General features: G+C 36.3%; 1 protein-coding gene across 5 annotated transcripts in view; it reads left to right on the top strand.

Annotated features, from left to right (window-relative positions):
- Positions 1-23,737, top strand: part of LOC123535910 (ankyrin repeat and sterile alpha motif domain-containing protein 1B-like) — a 171,081-nt gene that overhangs the window by 83,375 nt on the left and 63,969 nt on the right. For 4 of the 5 annotated variants that reach the window (XM_053529276.1, XM_053529275.1, XM_053529277.1 and 1 more), the window contains 9 exons: positions 7,984-8,219; positions 8,929-9,061; positions 12,196-12,299; positions 13,298-13,409; positions 14,743-14,882; positions 17,468-17,557; positions 18,252-18,428; positions 19,266-19,397; positions 21,516-21,590. In XM_053529276.1, the coding sequence (XP_053385251.1) occupies positions 7,984-8,219; positions 8,929-9,061; positions 12,196-12,299; positions 13,298-13,409; positions 14,743-14,882; positions 17,468-17,557; positions 18,252-18,428; positions 19,266-19,397; positions 21,516-21,590 (1,199 nt within the window). Of the gene's footprint in view, positions 1-7,983; positions 8,220-8,928; positions 9,062-9,944; positions 10,039-12,195; positions 12,300-13,297; positions 13,410-14,742; positions 14,883-17,467; positions 17,558-18,251; positions 18,429-19,265; positions 19,398-21,515; positions 21,591-23,737 lie in introns of all 5 variants that reach the window. The other variant, XM_053529278.1, reaches the window with a different exon arrangement.

Below are 23,737 nucleotides of genomic sequence, written 5' to 3'. Positions count from 1 at the left end.
ACTTATGCTTGTGACCACTCAAGGTAACATTTTTCATGGGATCTTTATGAATAGTTGTCAAATGTTCATCTGATGATATCTAGGTCAAGTTTCGAAAATCTGGGTCACGTGCTTCAAAAATAGGTCAGTAGGTCTAAAAATAGAAAACCTGTTTTACCTATTAGAGGCCATTATATTTTCACAAGATCTTCATGAAACATGGCCAAATTTCACCTTGAGATATCTAGGTCAAGTCGAAACTTGTCACGTGCATAACTTTTGGTCAGTAAGGTCTAAAAAATAGAAAAACCTTGTGACCTCTCTTTGAGGCCATATTTTCACAAGATCTTCATGAAAATTAGTGAGAACGTTCACCTTGATAATATCTAGGTCAAGTTCGAAACTGGGTCACGTGCCATCAAAAACTAGGTCAGTAGGCCAAATAAAAGAAAAACCTGTGACCTCTCTAGAGGCCATATTTTTCATGGGATATGTATGAAAGTTGGTCTGAATGTTCATCTTGATGATATCTAGGTCAAGTTCGAAACTGGGTCATGTGCGGACAAAAACTAGGTCAGTAGGTCTAAAAATAGAAAAAACCTTGTGACCTCTCTAGAGGCCATATATTTCATAAGATCTTCATGAAAATTGTTCAGAATGTTCACCTTGATGATATCTAGGCCAAGTTCGCAAGTGGGTCATGTGCGGTCAAAAACTAGGTCAGTAGGTCAAATAATAGAAAAACCTTGTGACCTCTCTAGAGGCCATATTTTTCATGGGATCTGTATGAAAATTGGTCTGAATGTTCATCTGATGATATCTAGGTCAAGTTGAAAGGGTCATGTGCCATCAAAAACTAGGTCAGTAGGTCACAAATAATAGAAAAACCTTGTGACCTCTCAAAGGCCATATTTTTCATGGATCTGTATGAAAATTGGTCTGAATGTTCATCTTGATGATATCTAGGTCCAGTTCGAAACAGGGTCATGTGCGGTCAAAAACTAGTCATTAGGTCTAAAATAGAAAAACCTTGTGACCTCTCTAGAGACCATACTTGTGAATGGATCTCCATAAAAATGGTCAGAAGTTCATCTTGATGATATCTAGGTCAAGTTTGAAACTGGGTCACATGCCATAAAAAACTAGGTCAGTAGGTCAAATAATAAAAAAACCTTGTGACCTCTCTAGAGGCCATACTTTCATGGGATCTGTATGAAAGTTGGTCTGAATGTTCATCTTGATGATATCTAAGTCAAATTTGAAACTGGTCAACTGCGGTCAAAAACAGGTCAGTAGGTCTAAAATTATTAAAATCTTTTGACCTCTCTAGAGACCATATTTTTCAATGGATCTTCATGAAAATTGGTCAGAATTTTTATCTTGATAATATCTAGGTCAAGTTCAAAACTGGGTCACATGAGCTCAAAAACTAGGTCACTATGTCAGATAATAGAAAAAATGACGTCATACTCAAAACTGGGTCATATGGGAAGAGGTGAGCGATTCAGGACCATCATGGTCCTCTTGTTATATCAGGGTAGTAGACCCATTATAAATGACAAAAGAAAATTTCTGCATGATTGCATATTTTCATGTTGTGAAATCAATTAATTCAGCACACAAAATTACGTGGTTTTGGCCTATAGGGCTGTTTCATGGGGATATGAACTTTCAATTTCAACGCTGTTTCATGGGGATACCAATTCTTGGATTGCAAAGTCTTAACATAAAATGAATGGGTATTTTTCTTGATTTCTTGTATTGTTCCATGAAAATAAGTTTTCAGTGAATATTAATGATTTCAACGTTTGCAATTTTGGCATTTTCAGCACTTAGTGTTACTGAGTTTGTACCATCACGTAGCATTCTGTACAAACCACGGAAAGCCTAAATTCCATATTGAGAATATGTATTCAAATGAAAATTAGCAATTGCTTTTAAGGTACAGTACTTTAAGTACATAATACAGAGGGAAGCAGAACTTTTGGAAATATTGTCTTGTAATTTGTCTGCTACTCTTGCTAATTCTTTTCTGAGGCAACAATAAGCTTTATGTCCAGAGAAAAGGTGATGTGATGTTGTTTGGTATAGGTAATGAAATAGAAACAGGAGCCTCTAATTTGTTTCTCAGTAATCACTGAAGTGTCTGTCAGTCCATTTATTTCTGGACGAAACTGTCATTTCCGCTGCTGTTTATTACATTTTCTATATGCTCTGACCACAACTATCAGTGTTGCCAGTCACTTTTATTGCATTTTTCTGATGCTTGAGTTAGGGTATAGAATACTCCATGATGGAAAAGTAGTTCAACCATGGAAATAGCAGTTTTTATTACCTAAAAGAATTCAGGTAGAAATATACTCTAGATAGTGGAAAGGATGCTAATTATTGTGGAAAAATCTGTACAATTTGAAATGTCTTCCACCTTAGATCTTCAGCTGCATTTTTATTGATGCAAGTGTTCAAATTCAGAGACACAGCATTGTTTTCCAAAGTTATTTCATCTCTGTACTGTCCAAAGATGGTGTACTCACAAACTGAACATAATTGTATATTGTAAGAGTATGAAAGTTATGTAAGTAAATTGAATACCCCTTGAGCAAAGAAGAGTGATTTGTTGCAAATGATCAGGCAAAGGGGTTAGTAGTTTTAATGACTGCTCAGGCATGAAGAGCTATACTGCAAAGAGCTCTTTACTTGGGACTTCTATCATGAAGAGCTCTATTGCAAAGAACTCTTTACATAAGACTGCTTGCATGAGGAGCTCTACTGGAAAGAGCAGTCTTTACTTGGGACTTCTATCATGAACAGCTCTACTGGAAAGAACTCTTTACTTGAGACATGAGAAGCTTTGCTGCAAAGAGCTGTTTATGCAAGACTGCTAGCATGAGGAGCTTTACTGCGAAGAGTTATTTACTCAAGACTGCTAGCATGAGGAGCTTTACTGCAAAGAGTTATTTACTCAAGACTGCTTGCACTAGGAGCTTTGCTGCAAAGAGCTGTTTACTCAAGACTGCTAGCATGAGGAGCTTTGCTGCAAAGAGCTTTTTACTCGAGACTGCTAGCATGAGGAGCTTTACTGCAAAGAGTTATTTACTTGAGACTGCTAGCATGAGGAGCTTTACTGCAAAGAGTTATTTACTTGAGACTGCTAACATGAAAAGCTTTACTGGAAAGAGCAGTCTTTACTTGGGACTTCTATCTTGAACAGCTCTACTGGAAAGAACTCTTTACTTGAGACATGAGGAGCTTTGCTGCAAAGAGCTCTTTACTCAAGACTGCTTGCACGTGTAGCTTTACTGCAAAGAGTTATTTGCTCAAGACTGCTAGCATGAGGAGCTTCACTGCAAAGAGCTGTTTACTCAAGACTGCTAGCATGAGGAGCTTAACTGCAAAGAGTTATTTACTTGAGACTGCTAACATGAAAAGCTTTACTGCAAAGAGCTCCTTACTTAAGACTGCTAGCATGAGGAGCTTTACTGGAAAGAGCTCTTTACTTGGGACTTCTATCATGAACAGCTCTACTGGAAAGAACTCTTTACTTGAGACATGAGGAGCTTTGCTGCAAAGAGCTCTTTACTCAAGACTGCTAGCACGTGTAGCTTTACTGCAAAGAGTTATTTACTCAAGACTGCTAGCATGAGGAGCTTGCTGCAAAGAGGTATTTACTCAAGACTGCTAGCATGTGGAGCTTTACTGCAAAGAGTTATTTACTCAAGACTGCTAGAATGAGGAGTTTGCTGCAAAGAGGTATTTACTCGAGACTGCTAGCATGAGGAGCCTTCACTGCAAAGAGTTATTTACTCAAGACTGCTAGCATGAGGAGCTTTACTGCATAGGCCTCCTTACTTGAGACAGCTAGCATGAGGAGTTAACTGCACAGAGTTATTTACTCAAGACTGCTAGCATGAGGAGCTTTACTGCAAGGAGTTATTTACTCGCGACTGCAAGCATGAGGAGCTTTACTGCAAAGAGTTATTTACTCAACACAGCTAGCATGAGGAGCTTTACTGCAAAGAGTAATTTACTCAAGACAGCTAGCATGAGGAGCTTTACTGCAAAGAGTTATTTTCTCAAGATAGCTAGCATGAGGAGCTTTACTGCAAAGAGTTATTTTCTCAAGACTGCTAGCATGAGGAGCTTTACTGCAAAGAGTTATTTACTCGAGACTGCTTGCATGAGGAGCTTTACTGCAAAGAGCTGTTTACTCAAGACTGCTAGCATGAGGAGCTTTACTGCATAGGCCTCCTTACTTGAGACAGCTAGCATGAGGAGCTTTACTGCAAAGAGTAATTTACTCAAGACAGCTAGCATGAGGAGCTTTACTGCAAAGAGTTATTTACTCAAGACTGCTAGCATGAGGAGCTTTACTGCAAAGAGCTCCTTACTTGAGACTGCTAGCTTGAGGAGCTTTGCTGCAAAGAGCTGTTTACTCAAGACTGCTAGCATGAGGAGCTTTACTGCATAGGCCTCCTTACTTGAGACAGCTAGCATGAGGAGCTTTACTGCAAAGAGTTATTTACTCAAGACTGCTAGCATGAGGAGCTTTACTGCAAAGAGTTATTTACTCAAGACTGCTAGCATGAGGAGCTTTACCGCATAGGCCTCCTAACTTGAGACAGCTAGCATGAGGAGCTTTACTGCAAAGAGTTATTTACTCGAGACTGCTAGCATGAGGAGCTTTACTGCATAGGCCTCCTTACTTGAGACAGCTAGCATGAGGAGCTTTACTGCAAAGAGTTATTTACTTGAGACTGCTAGCATGAGGAGCTTTACTGCAAAGAGTTATTTACTCGAGACTGCTAGCATGAGGAGCTTTACTGCATAGAGCTCCTTTCTTGAGACTGCTAGCATGAAAAGTTTTACTGCATAAAGCGCCTTACTTGAGACTGCTAGCATGAGGAGCTTTACTGCAAAGAGTTATTTACTAGAGACTGCTAGTATGAGGCGCTTTACTGCATAGAGCTCCTTACTTGAGACTGCTAGCATGAGGAGCTTTACTGCAAAGAGTTATTTACTAGAGACTGCTAGCATGAGGCGCTTTACTGCATAGAGCTCCTTACTTGAGACTGCTAGCATGAGGAGCTTTACTGCATGGAACTCCTTACTTGAGACTGCTAGCATGAGGAGCTTTACTGCGAAGAGCTCCTTACCTCAAGCTATAAGGAGTTATACTTACTTGAATGTAGCAATATTTGTTGAGACGATTGACAGTTACGTTTAGGCAGTATGATGACTTTTGTTAATTGCACAAGTAGATGCAGGTGAAATGTGCTTGGAAGCTTAATATGTTTAAGGATGCCCTAAGACAAATAATTGTAAACGTGTTTCTGCAATTCCTATAGGCGGCTGTTACAGCATTAGGAACCAGCTGTTCAGTTCAAATTAATATGTGTGTCTATACTGATAAAGTCTTATGATTATGTTATAAATCAGAAAACTTCACAGATGCTGGAAATTGAAGAATTTATTACTGGAATAATAGATGTATATTAAAATGATCATCTGTTATTTGTCTTAGTTTTGACTCCATCAGTTTTCTGCCACTTTCGTTGCAGTATGTAATAACTTGAAACAATTTCAAAAGTTTATGCTTTTTTTTTCCAGATTTTTTGCAGACTGTGTATTATGCTATGTTGATGTTTGGTCTCTGGCTTGTTTATGGAAATATTTCCGCTGTGTGGAAAATATTTGATGCTATCTTCATTCACTGCTGACTTGTTTATGACAATGTCTGTCATAATGTTTCCTTCTAATCATAAAGTCATTTTGAAAGAATGTTTGCTGAGTTTTATGATTTGTATTTATTAGGTGGAGTTAAGAACAGTGAGTATCAGTAAATAGAATGTTCAGTGTTGCTGGCGGCCCACCCCATCTACTCTGTCTGTCTTTCCCTTACATTGAATAAGCTTTCTATATGATATGGCAGCAAATGGCATGATTTAACTAATTCTTTATCAAATGATTTGTTGGTTGGCTTCATAATTACCTCAGAATTTGAGTTGTTATTTGTAATGTGTTTAGTTGTGGGCAAACTATTTACCATTTTACTTTTAAAAGCGATTGAATGACACAGTTGAAGAATTATGCAATTTTTTTGTCAACATGTCAGAAATTTGTGGCAAATGAATATCACCACTTTCATCTATTTAGAAAATGGCAAGATCAGTTGGCCAGAATTGATAAATGATTTGTCATTACTTAAGAATATGGCAAATTATTTCTTATAAATTCTAAATGTAGCAAATTATTTATCATCACTTTGGAAAGAGATAATTTATAATTTAGTATCACTAAAGAATATTTCAAATTCAATGTCTCACTGTGGCAAATTATTTATCATCACTAGAATGTGGCAAATTATTTCTAATAATTTTTGAATATGGCAAATTACTTAACATCACTTTAGAATGTGGCAAATTATTTCCCATTGCTTCAGAAGAATGGCAAGACCTATTGATCATCACTATAGAATATGGAAAATTAGAAATCAGCACTTCAAAATATGGCAAATTATCATCTCTTTAGAATATAGTAAATTACTTAGTCAGTGACATATTTATTGAATGTGACAAAAATTGATCCTCATCAGTTTAGATTTATGACAAATTATCAATCATCACTAGGGAATGTGGCAAACTATTTCTTACATTAGTGCAATGGAACTTACTTAAAATGTACTTCGGAAATAACTTTGTGTGGAGCAGTTTACTTCAAGCTTTAAGTAGAGATCTGTTAATGAAAGTTTGTTCTGCTTGGTTAGAAACTGAACAGGAATGAGGCTTTTCATTACTTCTAATTACATCTTTTGGCTCTGAAATCATAGTTAACACCTTTCAATTCAATTCCACTGAAATCTTCAGACCAGACTAAGCTGTTTTTTACAGAAAAGTAATAAATACTGGAACAGACAGACAGTAGGGTTTCTGGTGTAATTACTTGCATCCATTACCTGTACTGTGATGAATGACAAACTCCAATTCCATGCATTCCAGTCTTCGTTTGGTCTATGATCTGGTTTATTTGTGCATCTTGTCTTTATTTCTGGTGTCTGTTTTGGTTATCATGTCCACAGGATGATATTTTTTGAATGGGATCTCACAATTTGCAAAGCTCATCTGAGCTTTGTAAGTAATAAAAGATAAATATGCAACAGATAACTTGGTCTTTTTGTCAGTTTTACAGCTTTAATATAGAAGTGTTGTTTTTAAGAGCAATTGATGATATATTACCAGTATTTCAGTTGGTTTTCATAATTTGCTGAGAAATAGTGTATTGTATTTTAGTATTATCTAGTTTTGCTACTACACTCCAGTGTCGTATGCAGTAACATGGCTTTTTTATTTTACTTTTAAAGGCCTTTTCTTAACAGGCATGTTCTTACTTACCTTCATAATAAATATCTCTCTTTTAAAATCTTTAAGGAATGCATGTTTTATTTAATTTAAACATGATGAAGATTTATTTGTTGGGTTGAACGTCACACCGACACAGTTATAGGTCATATGGCAACTTTCCAGCTTTGATGGTGGAGGAAGACCCCAGGTGCCCCTCCGTGCATTATTTCATCACGAGCAGGCACCTGGGTAGAACCACTGGATGACTTCCTCACATGAAGAATTTAATGCCATGAGTAAGGCTCAAACCCACATCTATGAGAGGCAAGTGATTTGAAGTCAGTGACCTTAACCACTTGGCCAATATTGGAGGCCCCCAATCAAAACAACAAACATGATGAAGAGGTAATACATCTCCAGTAATAATTTCGTTATAAGTAGCTGGAGTGAATTAGTCCACACATCATAAGGATGAAGCCTAATTGAATTATTCTGTACGGGGTAAAACTGATTCAGAGTCCACTGTATATTATTTCATCTAATATGTCTTGAAAGAGTCCCTCAAAAATGGTAGCACTATTTCTTAACAGGTCAACCGGACACCACAGTAAGCATGAAATATTAAAAATAAACACGATTTGTCATATTACAATACTGCATCTTCCAGGTCTGTTAAGAGGCTCTACAATCGGCAATCCATGTAAGGAACGTTCCAAATTTTACAATGAGGTCCTACGGCACAGTCAAGCCAGAAATCAAGAACCACCACCCCTAAAACCAGCCATGGATAAAGAAGAAGATATAGATATTGATCAGGTGATGGAATCGATTGATGCAGAAGTGGTGAAGCGGGCTTCAGCCACAGAATCTACAACTTTCGATGATTCCGAGGAGTGGGAAAAGGTCAGTTAGTTCAATATTTCAGCCACACCTTGAGAAAACCAACATAGTGCATTTGCGACCAGCATCGATCCAGACCAGCCTGCGCATCCGCGCAGTCTGGTCAGGATCCATACTGTTCACTAACAGTTTCTCTAATTGCAATAAGGCTTTGAAAGCGAACAGCATGGATCCTGACCAGGCTGCCAAATGCACAGGCTGGTCTGGATCCATGCTGGTTGCAAATGCACTATGTTGGTTTTCTCATGGTGCGGCTCATTTATCTACTTTATATAATTTACTCACATTTGCATCAAAGGAAAATTATAGGGAAAAAGTGAAGTTAAGAAATAGTCTCTAATTTCACTATGTTAAATCATTACTTTGAGAAATTGATCGATAACCTACTATGATCAAATAGTATGAGGGAGGTTTTGATGATTTGGGTTTAGAAGGCACACAGCCTTGTTTAAGTGCTATTGAATGGTTTTCCAAATTAATTATGAAAAATGCTTAGAATTACAAAAGTGGATAGCTGTTCGAATTTTATTTGTCAGCAAGGTAAACCTTAGTGTTTCTATACAAATGTTTGAAAACTTCTGAAGTATTTTGTACTTTGTCAGATCCTGGTGTGGAAAGATATTTACCTTTATTAGTGTGAAAAAAAAATACTGATATTTTAATGTTATCATTCACAGCTGTTGTATAAAAAATACATTATGACAATTTTCAGATAGCAGATATAATGTCAAGTTTTGGTGGAAACTTGACCTCATTCACTTCGCCATCTCATACCCAGAGCGAAGAAGAATTTAACGTGGCCTTTGAGGCATATATGGACTCGCTCCTGACTAAAAGAGAACGAGGTATCCCTCAGTGATACGACTTGGTGCTGCGCATGATGCATTTTGCATGTCTAACCCTATCTCTTGTAGTTTCAGAACCTGAACAGATCGCCTGTACAAAAATTATCAATATGCTACATAAGTACTTGAATTTTCATCTATGTCAAGTCATATGATGTAAAATTATATTAGCTGAATGTAAACCCATTTAGTAGATATCTGAAACAAAACAAATTTCTTGCATACAAGGCAGAAGTTGCTGATGTTTTCACCAATGACGGGAAACCTGTCTAACATTTAGGGATTTTTGACTATCGTGCTGTAAATGATGTCATTAGTGATGTCGTTTAGTAAAGAATGCATAAATCCATCAGCTCCTTTAAGAAAAAAGTGCTTCATTTTCTTTCTGCTATTTTCTGTAGAACATGAAACGCAAGAAAAAGAACCTGTCGATGGATGTAGATGGGAATATCCACCTATTGGGTAACTGTTTTGGCAGTACATGTGTATATAACACATCAGAACCTTGTTATGGCCTAAATAGTTACCTTCGAGTCAGATATTCCCATTGGTACATAAATCAGTGAAAGATTCTTATAATCATCTATTTATAAACTGGTAAAACTACATTTATTCCTGAAAACCATCTGCACTGTCTTGCAAGCATGTTGGACCAGTTTATAAGCATCACTTCAACATAAATGATCATGTGATATTAACAAGCGCCTTATCACTTGGAACTGGTCATGTGACATTGAAACATTTTCCATGTAAGCATCTCATTCACCTGGATTGGTCATGTGACATTTACTCTGCATGCTTCTCAAGCATCTTGAATATATCTGTAGACTGATCCTATATATTTATGCATTTTTAGAGAGATTTTCACAACTTTATTCTCTAGATACAAGATATAATGGAATCGTTTGGGGGTGGCATTGCACGAGAAAGTGTATTTGTGCGTGATTTGCAGCCAGCCTTCACCAAACTGTTAGCAGGTATCTCAGTATTGTGCACAGTAGTCTAGATCAGTTAATATACTCATCCTAATACATATCATCAAAATCAAGGTTGATAATGGTACCAAACAGTACGTTTTTCCCATCTGTTAAAGACTGCAAGTTTGTAAATGAACTAGAAATTATATCAAAATTTAGATAGCATTCGACAAATTTCATCTGCAGAAAGTATTTACATTATTTTGGCACTTATACACTTGGGACCAGAATGTAGTTTTAATGTACTGCATTTAGGCGAAGGGAAAAGTGCATTATTAAAAAACAAGTGCTGTATTTCATTTAGGCGTCAGATGCAGATTTACTGGTGCCACTCGGTTTCTGCGCTTCATTGAATTTCAAGTACGCTAACCATAGTTTAATCAGTGTAACAGTGTGTGGTTAGCACTATAGTTCAAATGAGTAGCTTGTATTTAATTCCCGAATAAAAGTTTCCATTATGTTCTAATTGAGAAATAACTGAAATGTATCATGATGACATAAGTCCTTAATTGCATCTCAGTATTCTTTTGTTTGTTTGTTTTGGGTTTAACCCCGTTTTTCAACAGTATTTCAGTCATGTAACGGCGGGCAGTTAACCTTACCAGTGTTCCTGGATTCTGTACCAGTACAAACCTGTTCCCCGCAAGTAACTGCCAACTTCCCCACATGAATTATCAGAGGTGGAGGACTAATGATTTCAGACACAATGTCGTTTATCAAATAGTCACGGAGAACATACGCCCCGCCCGAGGATCGAACTCGCGACCCCGCGATCCGTAGACCAACGCTCTAACCTACTGAGCTAAGCGGGCGGGCATCTCAGTATTCTGTTTAGTCTACCCGCTTATAGCTTGGTAGAGAGAGTGCGGATCTATGAAGGACGGGTAATGTCTTTGATCACATCGTAAGGTGTTTGGTCTACATGACAATTTGATAAAGGGCATTAATAATATCTGAAATTATTTGATCTCCACCTCTGATACATGTTGAGAAATTAGCAGTTACTTGCTGAAAACAGGTAGAAAAACAGCACTTAAAACCCAAAACAAACCAAGAAATTGTTCTGTACGTATTAAAATAATCTAGTTTTACTGTTTGGTACTGATCAGCTTGAATTGGGTCCTTGGATACTAACTTGACTCAGTAACAAACTACTATCTAAATATTACAAACAGATATATTTAAAAGTCTTTTGTGTTTTAAATATCTTTAAAGCAGCATGCCTCGAGATTGTTCGACAACAAAAAAAAAAAATTTTTTTTTTTAGATATCTTGAAATAAATGCTATATTTCTTAAGAAGGCTTTAAAACTTAATTACTGACAAACTGTATGTTACGGAAACACATGAGACTTTGCTGTTTTTAGTACTTTTTGCGGTGAAAATCGAAAAGAGTTTGTCACGTTTTTACTCCAGGTAAACTGTCTCCATTATAAATATCTATATTTTGAAGTCATTATTCACTACTTCAGCTATAGCGCTATTGGTTACGACGACAGGAAAATGTCTTTATTGCCGCGGTGGTCCGGGGTTCGATTCCCAACGCGGACATCTTTTTTTTCTTGATTTGGAACTTTTAAAATATGTTAGAAACAAAAATTCATATTCTGACAAAACTTCTATTTGAAAGAAAGATTATTTTTTAGCCAAATCTGGAGGCATGCTGCTTTAAGGCCATTGTTTCTTCTGTCATAGTGTATTATCACTGTTTTTTGAAACTCCTGTATGTAAGTTTTGGTCACTTTTCAGGAGACAAAAAAATTTTTATCTGTGAAGATGTCAAATTCATTAAATGATATTACTCTGAGAAAGAATGAGTGCATATTTATTGATGGAAAAGTCTTTTTGTTACACATGTATTTATATACATTTGTTCTTTCACAACTGTAAAATTGAAAAAAAAAAAGATGTTAATGAACACAAGGATGCCGGTTAAAATATCATTTCAAATGACGTCAAACACACAATATGAAATTTACATGTTAAGATTCGATAATTAGTTAAAAAAGTTAAAGAACAAATATATGATAAGTTTTAATATTAACTTCTATTGAAAGCATGAAAAGAGTTGGAAAAAAGAAAAATTTCTTAAATCATCATGATTTTCATGCTTGTCCATATAGATTACCTGACACAAATATTTGATATTGTTTGTTAGGTTCTGGACAGATGATCAGCATAGGAGAGTGGTTGGAATCTTTAGCATTGGGACACTATGAGAATGCCTTTGTTGCCAATGGTTACGACAACATCGATTTCCTGGTAAGTTTTAACAGCCTGCATAGGTGTCATCAAATTTTCAAACAAGATTAAAGTTTGGTAAAATAGAAATTTGTAACACACAACGTTCCAGATATCCAGACCTACAGACGTAAAATTTTCACATTGTCAAGTCTGTCCGTCCAAATTTTGTGTTCAGTCCACTGTGTGAGGATAATGGTGATGATGATTGTGGTGATGAGGATGATGATGATGATTGTGGTAATGAGGGTGATGATGATGATTGTTGTAATGAGGATGATGGTGATGATGATGATTGTGGTAATGAGGATGATGGTGATGATTGTGGTAATGAGGATGATGGTGATGATGATGATTGTTGTAATGAGGATGATGTGTGATGATGATTGTGGTAATGAGGTGATGATGATGATGTTGATGAGATGTGGTGTGATGATGATGTGGAATGAGATGATGGTGATGATGATGATTGTGTAATGAGGATGATGGTGAGATTGTGGTATGAGGTGATGATGATGATTGTGTAATGAGGATGATGGTGATGATGATGATTGTGGTAATGAGGGTGATGATGATGATTGTGGTGATGAGGATGATGGTGATGATGATGATTGTGGTAATGAGGATGATGGTGATGATGATGATTGTGGTAATGAGGATGATGGTGATGATGATGATGATTGTGGTGATGAGGATGATTTTGAAGAAGAACATGAAGTTTGTAAACATACTCCATTACATATCCAACTGCATTCATGTCTATTTTACTGTTCAAAAATTAGTTTACCTTGCACCATTTTTGAGTTTTAGAAGGAAATCCCCTCTGATGAATGGGTGCAAGGTCATTGTTTGATAATATGTTCTTATGATAGTGACTGTAAGTTGATCTTTTGGAACAAAATCTTCGCACACACAATATATATATATATATATATATATATATACACAATATATATAATATCTGCAAATGTGATTACAGTGAAGAAAGTTAATAAAATGTTGGGCAATGTTTCTTTCAGGATTCTAATATCTTAGAAGAGCAGGACCTGGAACAGATAGGTGTGTTGACTCACGGACATAGACAAAAAATACTGCAAGCTACAAAAAATCTACCTCTCCTCAAACCTATAGGTGGGTTAAATATTTGTTCAAAACATCATTACAGGGTTTTAGGCTTGGAGACCAGTCTGAGGAATGCAATTTTTCCATTGGACAATTAAAAAAAGAGCTCTAAATTCACCAATCAAAAGCTACATTTTTGAGACTGGTTTCAAACTCAGGTTTATAAATTTGGAACCAGTTTTTTGGTTCTCTAGGATAGGAACTTTTTGTTAAAGCAATTTGTTCTAAAATTACATTTTTAAAAAAACCATTTCAGCGGAGTCTGTCATTTACAAATAATAAGACAAGTGAAACTGGTATGAAAAAATTTCTTTTATGAAGTAAGTTGTTTGCTCATCAAAGGTTATGAATAGAGCTTATACAGTACAGTCCAACCTGTGCTAATGACCAACTATGAAGAGAGACTACCAGGCTCTAAAAGCCACTATATGGGCCTCTGTGGTCAAATGGCTAAGGTCACTGACTTCGAAACATTGCCCCTCATTGATCTGGGTTTGAAACTTTGCTCGGGGGTAGAATTCTTCACATGAGGAAGCCATCCAGCTTTGTTGTCATAATAGTTTTGCATGTAAGCAGTTTTCTTGAAGACAACCAAGCTAAATGCTTTTTAACTTCAGTAATGTATTTGGCATCATGAGATGATCTCACAAGGCAAATTACATAACTCTTGCTTTTTAGTTTGTCAAAATTGCGGCCAGTTTTGAACACATAAATTTTTGTTCAAACTTTTTCAGATAAGGTTTCTCAGAAACTAATGGGCTGAATTTTGTCAAACTCCACAAAAGTCGTTTGCATACTTTCTGTCAAAATTATGCATCTTTCAATCATAGAAATTTGGTGAAAGTTAGTATGATTCTCAGGAACTAATGTACTGAATGCATTCAAAGTCTTCATAAGTCATTGGCATATGAAATGACCACTCCAGGTTAGTTTACAAAAACTATGATCTCTTTTCAACATTTTCTGAATTTTGGCAAAGCTTTTGTATGTAAGCTAGTATTATTGGAAAAGGGTTTTTCATGCCATGGGAAAACCAACATAGTGGCTTTGCATCCGCGCAGTCTGATCAGGATCCATACTGTTTGCTTTCAAAGCCTATTGCAATTAGAGACACCATTAGCGAACAGCATGGATCCTGATCAGACTACGTGGATGCGCAGGCTGGTCTGGATCCATGCTGGTCGCAAAGCCACTATGTTGGTTTTCTCATGGGGCGGCTCTAATAGTCTAGCTGGCTGTCATTAGACAGTTCTTGTCCTGATTTCCTGTATTCTAATTTATGACTGTTCATTTTCTGTTATGGAAATGTATACCTATATGGTAATTGTTCTTGTTGTTTCAGACCCAGAGGACCTTCCTCCTTCAGTTGAAGAATGGTTGATGTCCTTACAGCTTCCAGATTACCTGGAAACATTTACGTCTCATGGTTACGATACAATGGAAAAAGTTCAGAGTATCCTTTGGGAACTGCAGCTAAGAACGGTAGGTATTTATGTGCTAAATACCATATACAGCACAATGTTGCTAGTCTGATCCATCTAATCCATAATAGGAGGTGGACTGGATTGTGTACCCTACTTTCACCAGTTCACCAATTTAGCCCAATTTGTACTTGATTCATTCGGGGTAGTTGCCAGTACATCAGTTCAGTACACGTGGGACATGCCAAATTGCCTAACTGAAACATCCTGGTGCATTTCTGTGTAACAATCACATGATTGGGATAGCCTGGTATTGTATGAATCAGGCTCACCTTGGGGTTCTTTGGGGGAATTTTGGATATATTTTGCAAGATGTAGATATATAAACTCAGAGGAGGGTAGTAATGTTTTGGAAAAAAAAAATATCTTCAGCATTGTCAATTTTATGCCTAAAAATATATATTTTTTCCACTGTTATGATTGGGGAAAATCATCATGAAACATATTTTTTTTTTTGAGTTTACCAAATGTTTGCATTGAAATATTGCTTTATGCTAACAAAGATATACTACAAGTTTTGTAACAGTCCATTCACAAATGAATACAAAATTGAATTTCTTAAAAATGTTGGTGTCAAAAGTGGCTGCAATTTACAATGGAAAATACCCTACCAAAATCATATTTAGAAGATGAGCTCATCACTTACCAAGATATTTTGAAAATTTAAAAAGTTCCTATTACCGCCTATGGGAGGTCTTTAGAATGATATCTATATCAATGGTATTGTCATAGATCTAAAGAGAAACCAAGGAGAAACCTTGATACTGAAAAGGGGAATCAAACAGTTAGGAACATTCTTTGGAAGATTTAAATGTGTTTGTTGTACAGCAATTGTCGCTGTACAGATGTTTCCCCAGGAGTTCTAACTGATGAAAATACCCGCAGTTGTAGAGGTGTGCCCTCTTCATAGGTGCTGCTGGCAAAGGCTATACAGTACGTTCCACTTAATTGCATATCCCGGATATTCGCATACGAACTTGAAGCACCGATCGATCCCTATATAATTACTTTTAAAGTTTTTCGCATAATTGCATTGAATTTTTAATCCGTCCCGCTTAATTGCATAACACATTTGGCTAAAAGTCCACTAATTTGGTCGCAAACAGCGATAAAAATTATCAAAAGACGCCGACAATTTACTGTGAATTACTCTAGCCGATCAGCTGTTTCACGTCGCCTAGGTGTCAATCAGTGCATGACAAATTCTCACACTTGTAGCAGTTCTTATGCTACACTGCTGATGACGTTCTACTTCCTTCTTATAATTAGGACAGTACTTTCGCTATCAATTCGTCAAAAATACTTCAACATTATTGTCGTTTACAGCTTTATTTTTTTATTAAACATACACAGGTATGATTAATCACTCCATTAGTGACACATTTTCCAATTAATGTTGCCGTATTGATTCAAAGTAATAACCATTGCTCCTAGAGCAGCCGAAGCATACCGAAACAGATGCCATATACGTGTATTCGGATAAACAAATAGCCCGGTTATTCGCATATTTTGCTTTGACAAATTGGGTATGCAAATAAGCGGACTCCACTGTACTATATAGTCCTTGTACTGAGAAAGAGAACCATTTAATCATCATTCATTTTAACTGTTTGCCTATCCTGCCAGTGGCCAGTAGTTTCCTTACAATAATTTGTTACCATTATGAATTGTGTATTCACATCTAAGGGACATAAACAAAATAATGCTGTATGACAGTATATGTCAAGTTACCTCCAATATTTATCATTTTGAAGTGGTTTAGAATGGTGTTTAACCCTTAGCCTGCTGGCCGCAAGTGGTTTTGCCTTTGCGACGACCAGTGCAGACCAAGATCAGCCTGCACATCCGTGCAGTCTGATCATGGTCTGCACTGTTCGCTATTCAGTCAGTAGATTTTCTGTGAACATCCCTTTGAATGATAATTGCTGCTGCCCATTTTAGAAATTTAGCAGTGAAAAGGTTAATTGAAATAATTATGAATTTATTTAAGATATTTTCATTTCCTATCCAAGACTGACAATATGAAATACTGATTATAAAATTGATATTTGATATACAAACATTTACTATTTTACTAGTGTGTCTGATTTGCTTAAATTGAACTATTGAACAGTTCTGATGCATTTTGGTATACAATCTAACCAGTTAAGATTATAATATTAATGTAATAAACCAAGCTGTGAAAATTGTGTGCTGACCGTGTCTTTTGGACGTAATAGGTAGTTATGCTACTGGTTAAAGCAACGTGGCTGGTTTGCAGAATATCAGAATATTTGTGGTTCTTCCTTCACCATTTACCCTTACCCTGCTAAATTTCTATATTGAACTTGTCCATCTTTGAATTTGGACAGTACTGTAAACTGTTAAAAGGGGTGCTTACCAAAAAGATACTGACTGAATGGCGAACAGTGCAGATCTTGATCAGACTGCACAGATGTGCAGGCTGATTATGATCTACACTGGTCGCAAAGGCAGAATCAATCATGTCCAGCATGATAAGTGTTAAAAGGTTGAAAATCACCGAATTACCTTAATTGTTTTGATGTGACTTTCAACTCAATAAAAATAACTATTTTATAATTTCAGGTGCTAGATATTTCCACATTGGGCCATAGAAAGAGGATCCTAGCCTCCCTGGGAGAGAGGAAACCCATAGATAGACACACTCCAACACAGGTTTGTTGTCCTCAAAATTCCCTGAAGGAAGTTTTTAAATAGAAAATTCCATAAATATATGGGAAACCTTGTCTTTAACCTTTAGTCTGCTGTTGGCAAGTTCAGCCTTTGCGACCAGTGCAGAGCAAGATCAGCCTGCACGTATGTGCAGGCTGATCATGGTCTGCACTGTTCGCTATTCAGTCAGTAAATTTTCATTGTATACCCCTTCAAATAATAAATGGTACTGCCCAAATTGAATGATGGACCAGTCCATTTTAGAAATTTAGCAGGGAAAATGTTAAATTCAAATTATTTGCATCAGAGCAGCAGGAAACAGTTTGTCTGGCTTCCTTGAGCAGACATGATGCTGCTGATGACACTGATGATGTTGGTACAGTAGTGGGATAAGACTGTTCTATTTGATTAGCTTATATTTATGCTGTGTAGAACTTCAGTTACACAGCAGTATTCACTTTAACCTGGACCTAGTCCATTTTCCACACAAGTAATTGACAACTTCCTAAGCATGCATCAGAGGAGGACACTGAAGGGCTTTAGACACACTGTCTTCTGTCATATCATCAGGGAGAACATACGCCATGCTCGGGGGATCAAACTCACAACTCTTGATTCATAGTCTGATTCTCCATTTACTGAATAAACCATGATTGTATGTTTTACTTAAACCACAGAATTTTATTTCATTTTTCAGAAGAAGAGAAGTTTAAGTTCTTTGAGTCCAGAAGACCGGTCGCCATTTAATAACATAGACTTGTTCAAAGACTACACTAACGTTAAACCAGTCTCTTCGTCAGAAGAAGATATCAAAGAGTCTTCACAGATGGCTATCGACAGCAGTGAAGATGATGATGTGTTCAAGAAAAAAACAGTAAAATTTTTAAATAAATCTTTGACCTCAATGAATTTGGGGATGTCCATTGTATTGAAAATGATGGACTTGCTGAATTTATCAAAATTGTTCTTCAACTTGTATTTCAGAAATAAATTTCAGTGAAGTAGATTCAGTATGGCAATATGGGTATGAAATACATGGGTTTGTTTAAGGTATTGGAGCCCTAATAGTATTGTTTAAAAATGATATTTGCTAGTTAAATTCTTAAAGTTGACTGTGTTTTGCATTGTGTTGCAAATTTTAAACAACTTTTACCGTGCCGCTTTTGATAAATTCTGTATAATTTATGTTATTTCCTCAAGCTCAGGTAGAGACAAATTGCAAAGTGATGGCCACTGTCCAACATTTTTGCAGAGAATTCATTATACCATTGATTTTGATAAAAGAAACACCAAACTATTGGTAAACAATAATAAAACACAAAATAAAACTGTGAATATCATTTTTTCTAGAGTGCCTCAAGTAAATGGATTTAATGAGACAGAATTCTAACTCCAACATTGAAAAGTTATGGTCATGTTCTGTGGGACTGTTTAAATTTTGCTCACTTCATTCAAAAATTATCTTTGGGCAGAAGTAAAACCTACCTAAATTTCTTCCACAATATGTAATCTAAAGAATAAAGGCAAAATATTAATTCATAGTTTTGTGTGCATTGTATATCAGCAGTTCACCATATTACTTGTCATTCTGTGTTTATCAAAATCTGTTTAGAGACCATTTTTGGCAGTCCCTTGTGTGGTCTCTTAATACAATGTCTATAAATTTATTAAAAATTGAAGTCACAACCTCTCTAATCTCTGCTTGTTTTAGACTGGTCAGTCAATACGGAACAGTAATATACATGTACGGCCTCCACACATGGCACAGACATCGAGCCCTGCCAAACAATGGAGACATAAACCAGAGATGTTAATAAAGGGATGTTGCAATTACACGGCACAGGTAAGTGGCTTTCTTTCTTTCAACAAAATGGTATTTTTTGTCATTGGCAGTTTGTAGAAACATTTATGTTGCCAATTTCAGAAGAGGTGCTTGCATTTTGGTAACTGTTTATACCTGTATTGTTTATGGGTTATCTGTGAAGAAAGAGAAATCTCTAGGCTGAATGAATGGTATGTCACATTGGTGAGTCTGTCTCGCAAGGGCCTCAATAAGGGAGTGATTATTGTCACTGACTTTGATTAACTTTCCACTCACATGTGAGGCAGTCATGCTTGGGTATCTGCCTATCACTGAAATAATACCGTTAGAGACACTTCCTCCACCAATTAGGGGACCTATGTGGTCGAGTGGTTAAGATCGCAGACTTCAAATCACTTGCCCCTCATAGATGTGGGTTCGAGCTTCACTCAGGGCGTTGATTTCTTCATGTGAGGGAGCCATCCAGCTGGCTTACGAAAGGTCGATGGTTCTACCAAGGTGCCCGCTCAAGATGAAATAATGCACGGAGGGGCACCTGGGGTCTTCCTCCACCATCAAAGCTGGAAAGTTGCCATATGACCTATAATTGTGTCAGTGCAATATAAACCTAACAAAAACAAAAACGTCCATCAAGAGTATAGAAAGATGTAATATTGTTTAAATTGTATTAGTGTGATGTCATCCAGAAAGTTTTCAAATGTTTCTAATTAATTCTGTAGGCTAAGTGCATATGTTTGAGCCAAGAAAATTTGTCCCATATTTCTAGTAAAAAGTCTTTTGTAAGATAATCATTTAATTATTAGAGTTGAAAGCTTTTAAAAGAAAGAGAAACTACTGTGTTGGTTATAATAATGATGATCATATATAACACTGAATATCATATAAAGTTTATATAAAACTAAACCGATCTTCACAAAATGTCCTGGAAGAGAAAAGCATTCATTTTTTAACACAATCAGGGAGTCATATATTGAGGCTTCAGAAGTAAGAGTTTCTTCCCTTTATTTATACATAAAGAAAGTTAAGGTTTGTTGACCTTTGGGTCACACCCTCAACATTGCTTTTATAACAGTTTTGCAGCTTTAATAGGGAAGGAAGATCCCAAGAGTACCTCTGAACTTTCATTTCTGGCACAGGTGGAATCCCTAGGTTGTACCTTAAGTATTCGGTAAGCTAGCTGGATGGCTTCCTCACATAGGACAGTAATATGGCTTGAAACAGTAGTACCCCGGTATAGGTTGAACTAGTGGCAAAGAGAGGGAAGTCATTTGCTGTAAGCTATCTTAACCTCTCAACCACTACCCTGTACAAAATGTTTAACCTTTAGACTGCTGGCGGCAAGTGATTCTGCCTTTGCGACCAGTGCAGACCAGACGTGCAGGCTGATCTTGGTCTGCACTGTTCGCTATTCAGTCAGTAAATTTGCTGTGAACACCCCTTTAAATAATAAGTGGTACTGCCAAAATTGAAAGATAGACCAGTCGTTATAGAAATTTAGCAAGGTAAAGGTTAAGGAGATGGGCTACCGGAAACGACAGAAGGAATATATAACAAATATTACAGGACTCCTTTAAATTGCCAGTCCATATTTTGTTTATAGTTCAAAACAATAAATTTTACTAACTTAAAGAAAAATAACGTGAAAATTTTTCTGATGTCATGTAAAAAATACTTTTTAAATGACTTTTTTGCCTTTGGCAATGGTTGTTGGGTACTGACCGGCAAGCCATCCGGTAATAGAATGATACATGCCACTGAAGTTCATATGCAAGTTTGCTGACTTGGCTGTCTGACAAAAAAATGTAATATCAACAGAAGTAGCGCTAATGTCAGTGTCACAGTTTTTGTCTGTCTGCGCAGTCTGTAAACTGTATATAGAGCGAGTTGTCATGTACCAGAATTTCGTCATATTTATCAACAGAGAAATGTTGCCTAAAAATGACATCATGATGGTGTCTTGAAAAAAAAAAAATGTGCCCGTATATATATTGGTTTGTACAATGGTGCCAGTCATGATACGGTTTTATGGATGGGATGAAGCTACATTGAATAAAGAAGGAAATATGCAAATGAGATAATTATGATTTTTGCGAATATCTATTTTTAGAATGTTTATAATTAGAACGTAATGTTTTTCAGTACCTGGGATCAACAGTTGTGCCTGAACTTACTGCTGGAACAGAATCAACGAGAGCTGGGATCACAAAATTAAAGGTAATCATTTAACTTTGTTAATGCAAGTACAGGTGTAGGTGCCTGGTTTGATCTTAGTCTACACAATCATGGTTGTTAAGCCAGTAAGTTTATGCTGGTGCTATGTTCCAAATACAGTTGAAACTCGGTATCTTCAAGTTGGAATAGTGCGTTTTACTTTTAGGTAACGAAATTCGACTTAAAAATGATATTTTTTTGCACGTGTTTTTGGGATGAGACATGAAAATGTTTTCGTGATAGCTCAAGTTTTCAGATAAGCAAGTTCAAGATATTGAATTTCAACTGTATATACACTATGGCAGAAGGCACAAGTCTACTTCTTTGAATTGTCAAGGCCATATAGACAGTAAGGGTACCATACCCCCAGTGAAGGTTTTGTAAAAGGCTACCTTTGGTCATGCGGGCCTTTAACTGTCCGCAAACTTGTACATGATAAACTATTTTAGTTATTAAGGTATTAGGCCCCTAATAGTAATGTTTAAGAAATGGCATTTGCTTGGTATATTCTTACAGCTGACCGTGCTTTACATTGTGTTGCAAATTTTTAAAAACTTTTACCGTGCCATTTTTTATTAATTTTGTATAATTAATGGTATTTCCTCAAGCTCAAGTGGGGACAAATTTCAAAGTGATGGCCTTATCTAAAACGTTTACAGAGATCATTTACCATTATTTTTTATGAAAGAAACATCAACTATTGTAAACATATTAAACTAAAATAAAACTGTCATATCATCTTTTATACGAGGCCTCAATAACAGGTTTAATGTGACAGAACTCTAACTCCAACATGAAAAATTAAGGTCGAATGCTGTGAGTCTGTTTGAATTTGCCGCTTCATTCAAAAATAACTTGGGGCAGAGTAAAGCCTACTACATTTCTTCCACAATAGTAATCTAAAGATTGAAGGCAAAATAAAGACTTTACCAATGTAACTCAGTATTTTTAACCCTTAGCCTGCTGCAGGAGAATTTAACAGCCTTTGCAAACAGCTAGGAACCAGATCAGACGCCGATTAAATCGGCGTCTGATCAGGTTCCAAGCTGTTTGCTACTCTGACAATATATTCTTCCAATTTTGGAGCAAATAGATGAACTTTACAATTTTAGAAGAACCATTTGCAGCAGATGACAATTTACTGCATGCTAAAGGTTAAAGATGTCTAACTCTACCTTCTGTGCAGAGTAAATTCACTTTGAACAGCATGAAATCGCTTATCAAATGATTTTTCCCCATTTTATCAATAAATCATTAACAATCTTGAAGAAGTGAAAACTTACTAGAAAAAAATGGAAAATAAGAAGAAACAATTGGTCCCATGGGGGTTTTGAACTACGCCCCTGAAAATTGCAGCAAGTAGGTTATGGTAGGAATTGAATACTCTTCAATAAAGAAGGTACTCTATTATGGGCCTAATACCTCAAATTACTGTACTGTACCTTATTGTGCAATTAACAATACAAGCAGTCTTTTGATTGTCTTGGCCATTAAGAATTTGAGAGTGAGGGGACAAGCTCACATAGTGTAACTTTGTCCATGTGTGCATTTGTATGTTCGAAAAATCATGTAAAACCCAGATCCCTGGCTTAAAGGTCATGGTCACATTTTAATTGTCAAATATTTAAAGTAATTTTTCTTGTCTAGTTTTAATTGGCGACATGCCTCTTAAAGACTTAGTCACCTAGCTCATAGCTATGTCAGGGTCTTACAAATGGATTGTTTGCAACAGTGCCATTACTCAAAGGAAACTGACTTTTGTTTCCTAACATCACATCATCTAGAGACGCAGTTCTAGTTTAACTATGTATTCTGAAGTTACATGGTATGTTAGTATGTCTGTCACAAAATTGTGTGTGCTTTGTATCTTTTTACCATTTTAACGGATTTTCATATAACTTGGTACAAATGTTAACAGACATTTTGTACTGTAGCTAGATATTACATTGACTCTTTCATTTACTGAAATGTTATTGGGAGACATGTACTTTCTATAAAAAGCAATCCCTTGTTGATAAATATACCTTGTGTGGAAACTGAGAAGCTGTAAAATTTATTTTTCTTCAGCTTTCATTAAATGTTAAAAACTTCTCATGTGATTTCAGCTACGATTTAACCAGTTACGGTCAGTGCAGATGCGAGTATTATGA

The sequence above is a fragment of the Mercenaria mercenaria genome, chromosome 17 (genome assembly GCF_021730395.1).
Source record: "Mercenaria mercenaria strain notata chromosome 17, MADL_Memer_1, whole genome shotgun sequence".
Lineage (NCBI taxonomy): Eukaryota > Metazoa > Mollusca > Bivalvia > Venerida > Veneridae > Mercenaria > Mercenaria mercenaria.
The sequence above is the reverse complement of the archived record's forward strand: the minus strand, read 5'-3'. Positions and strand labels throughout refer to the sequence as shown.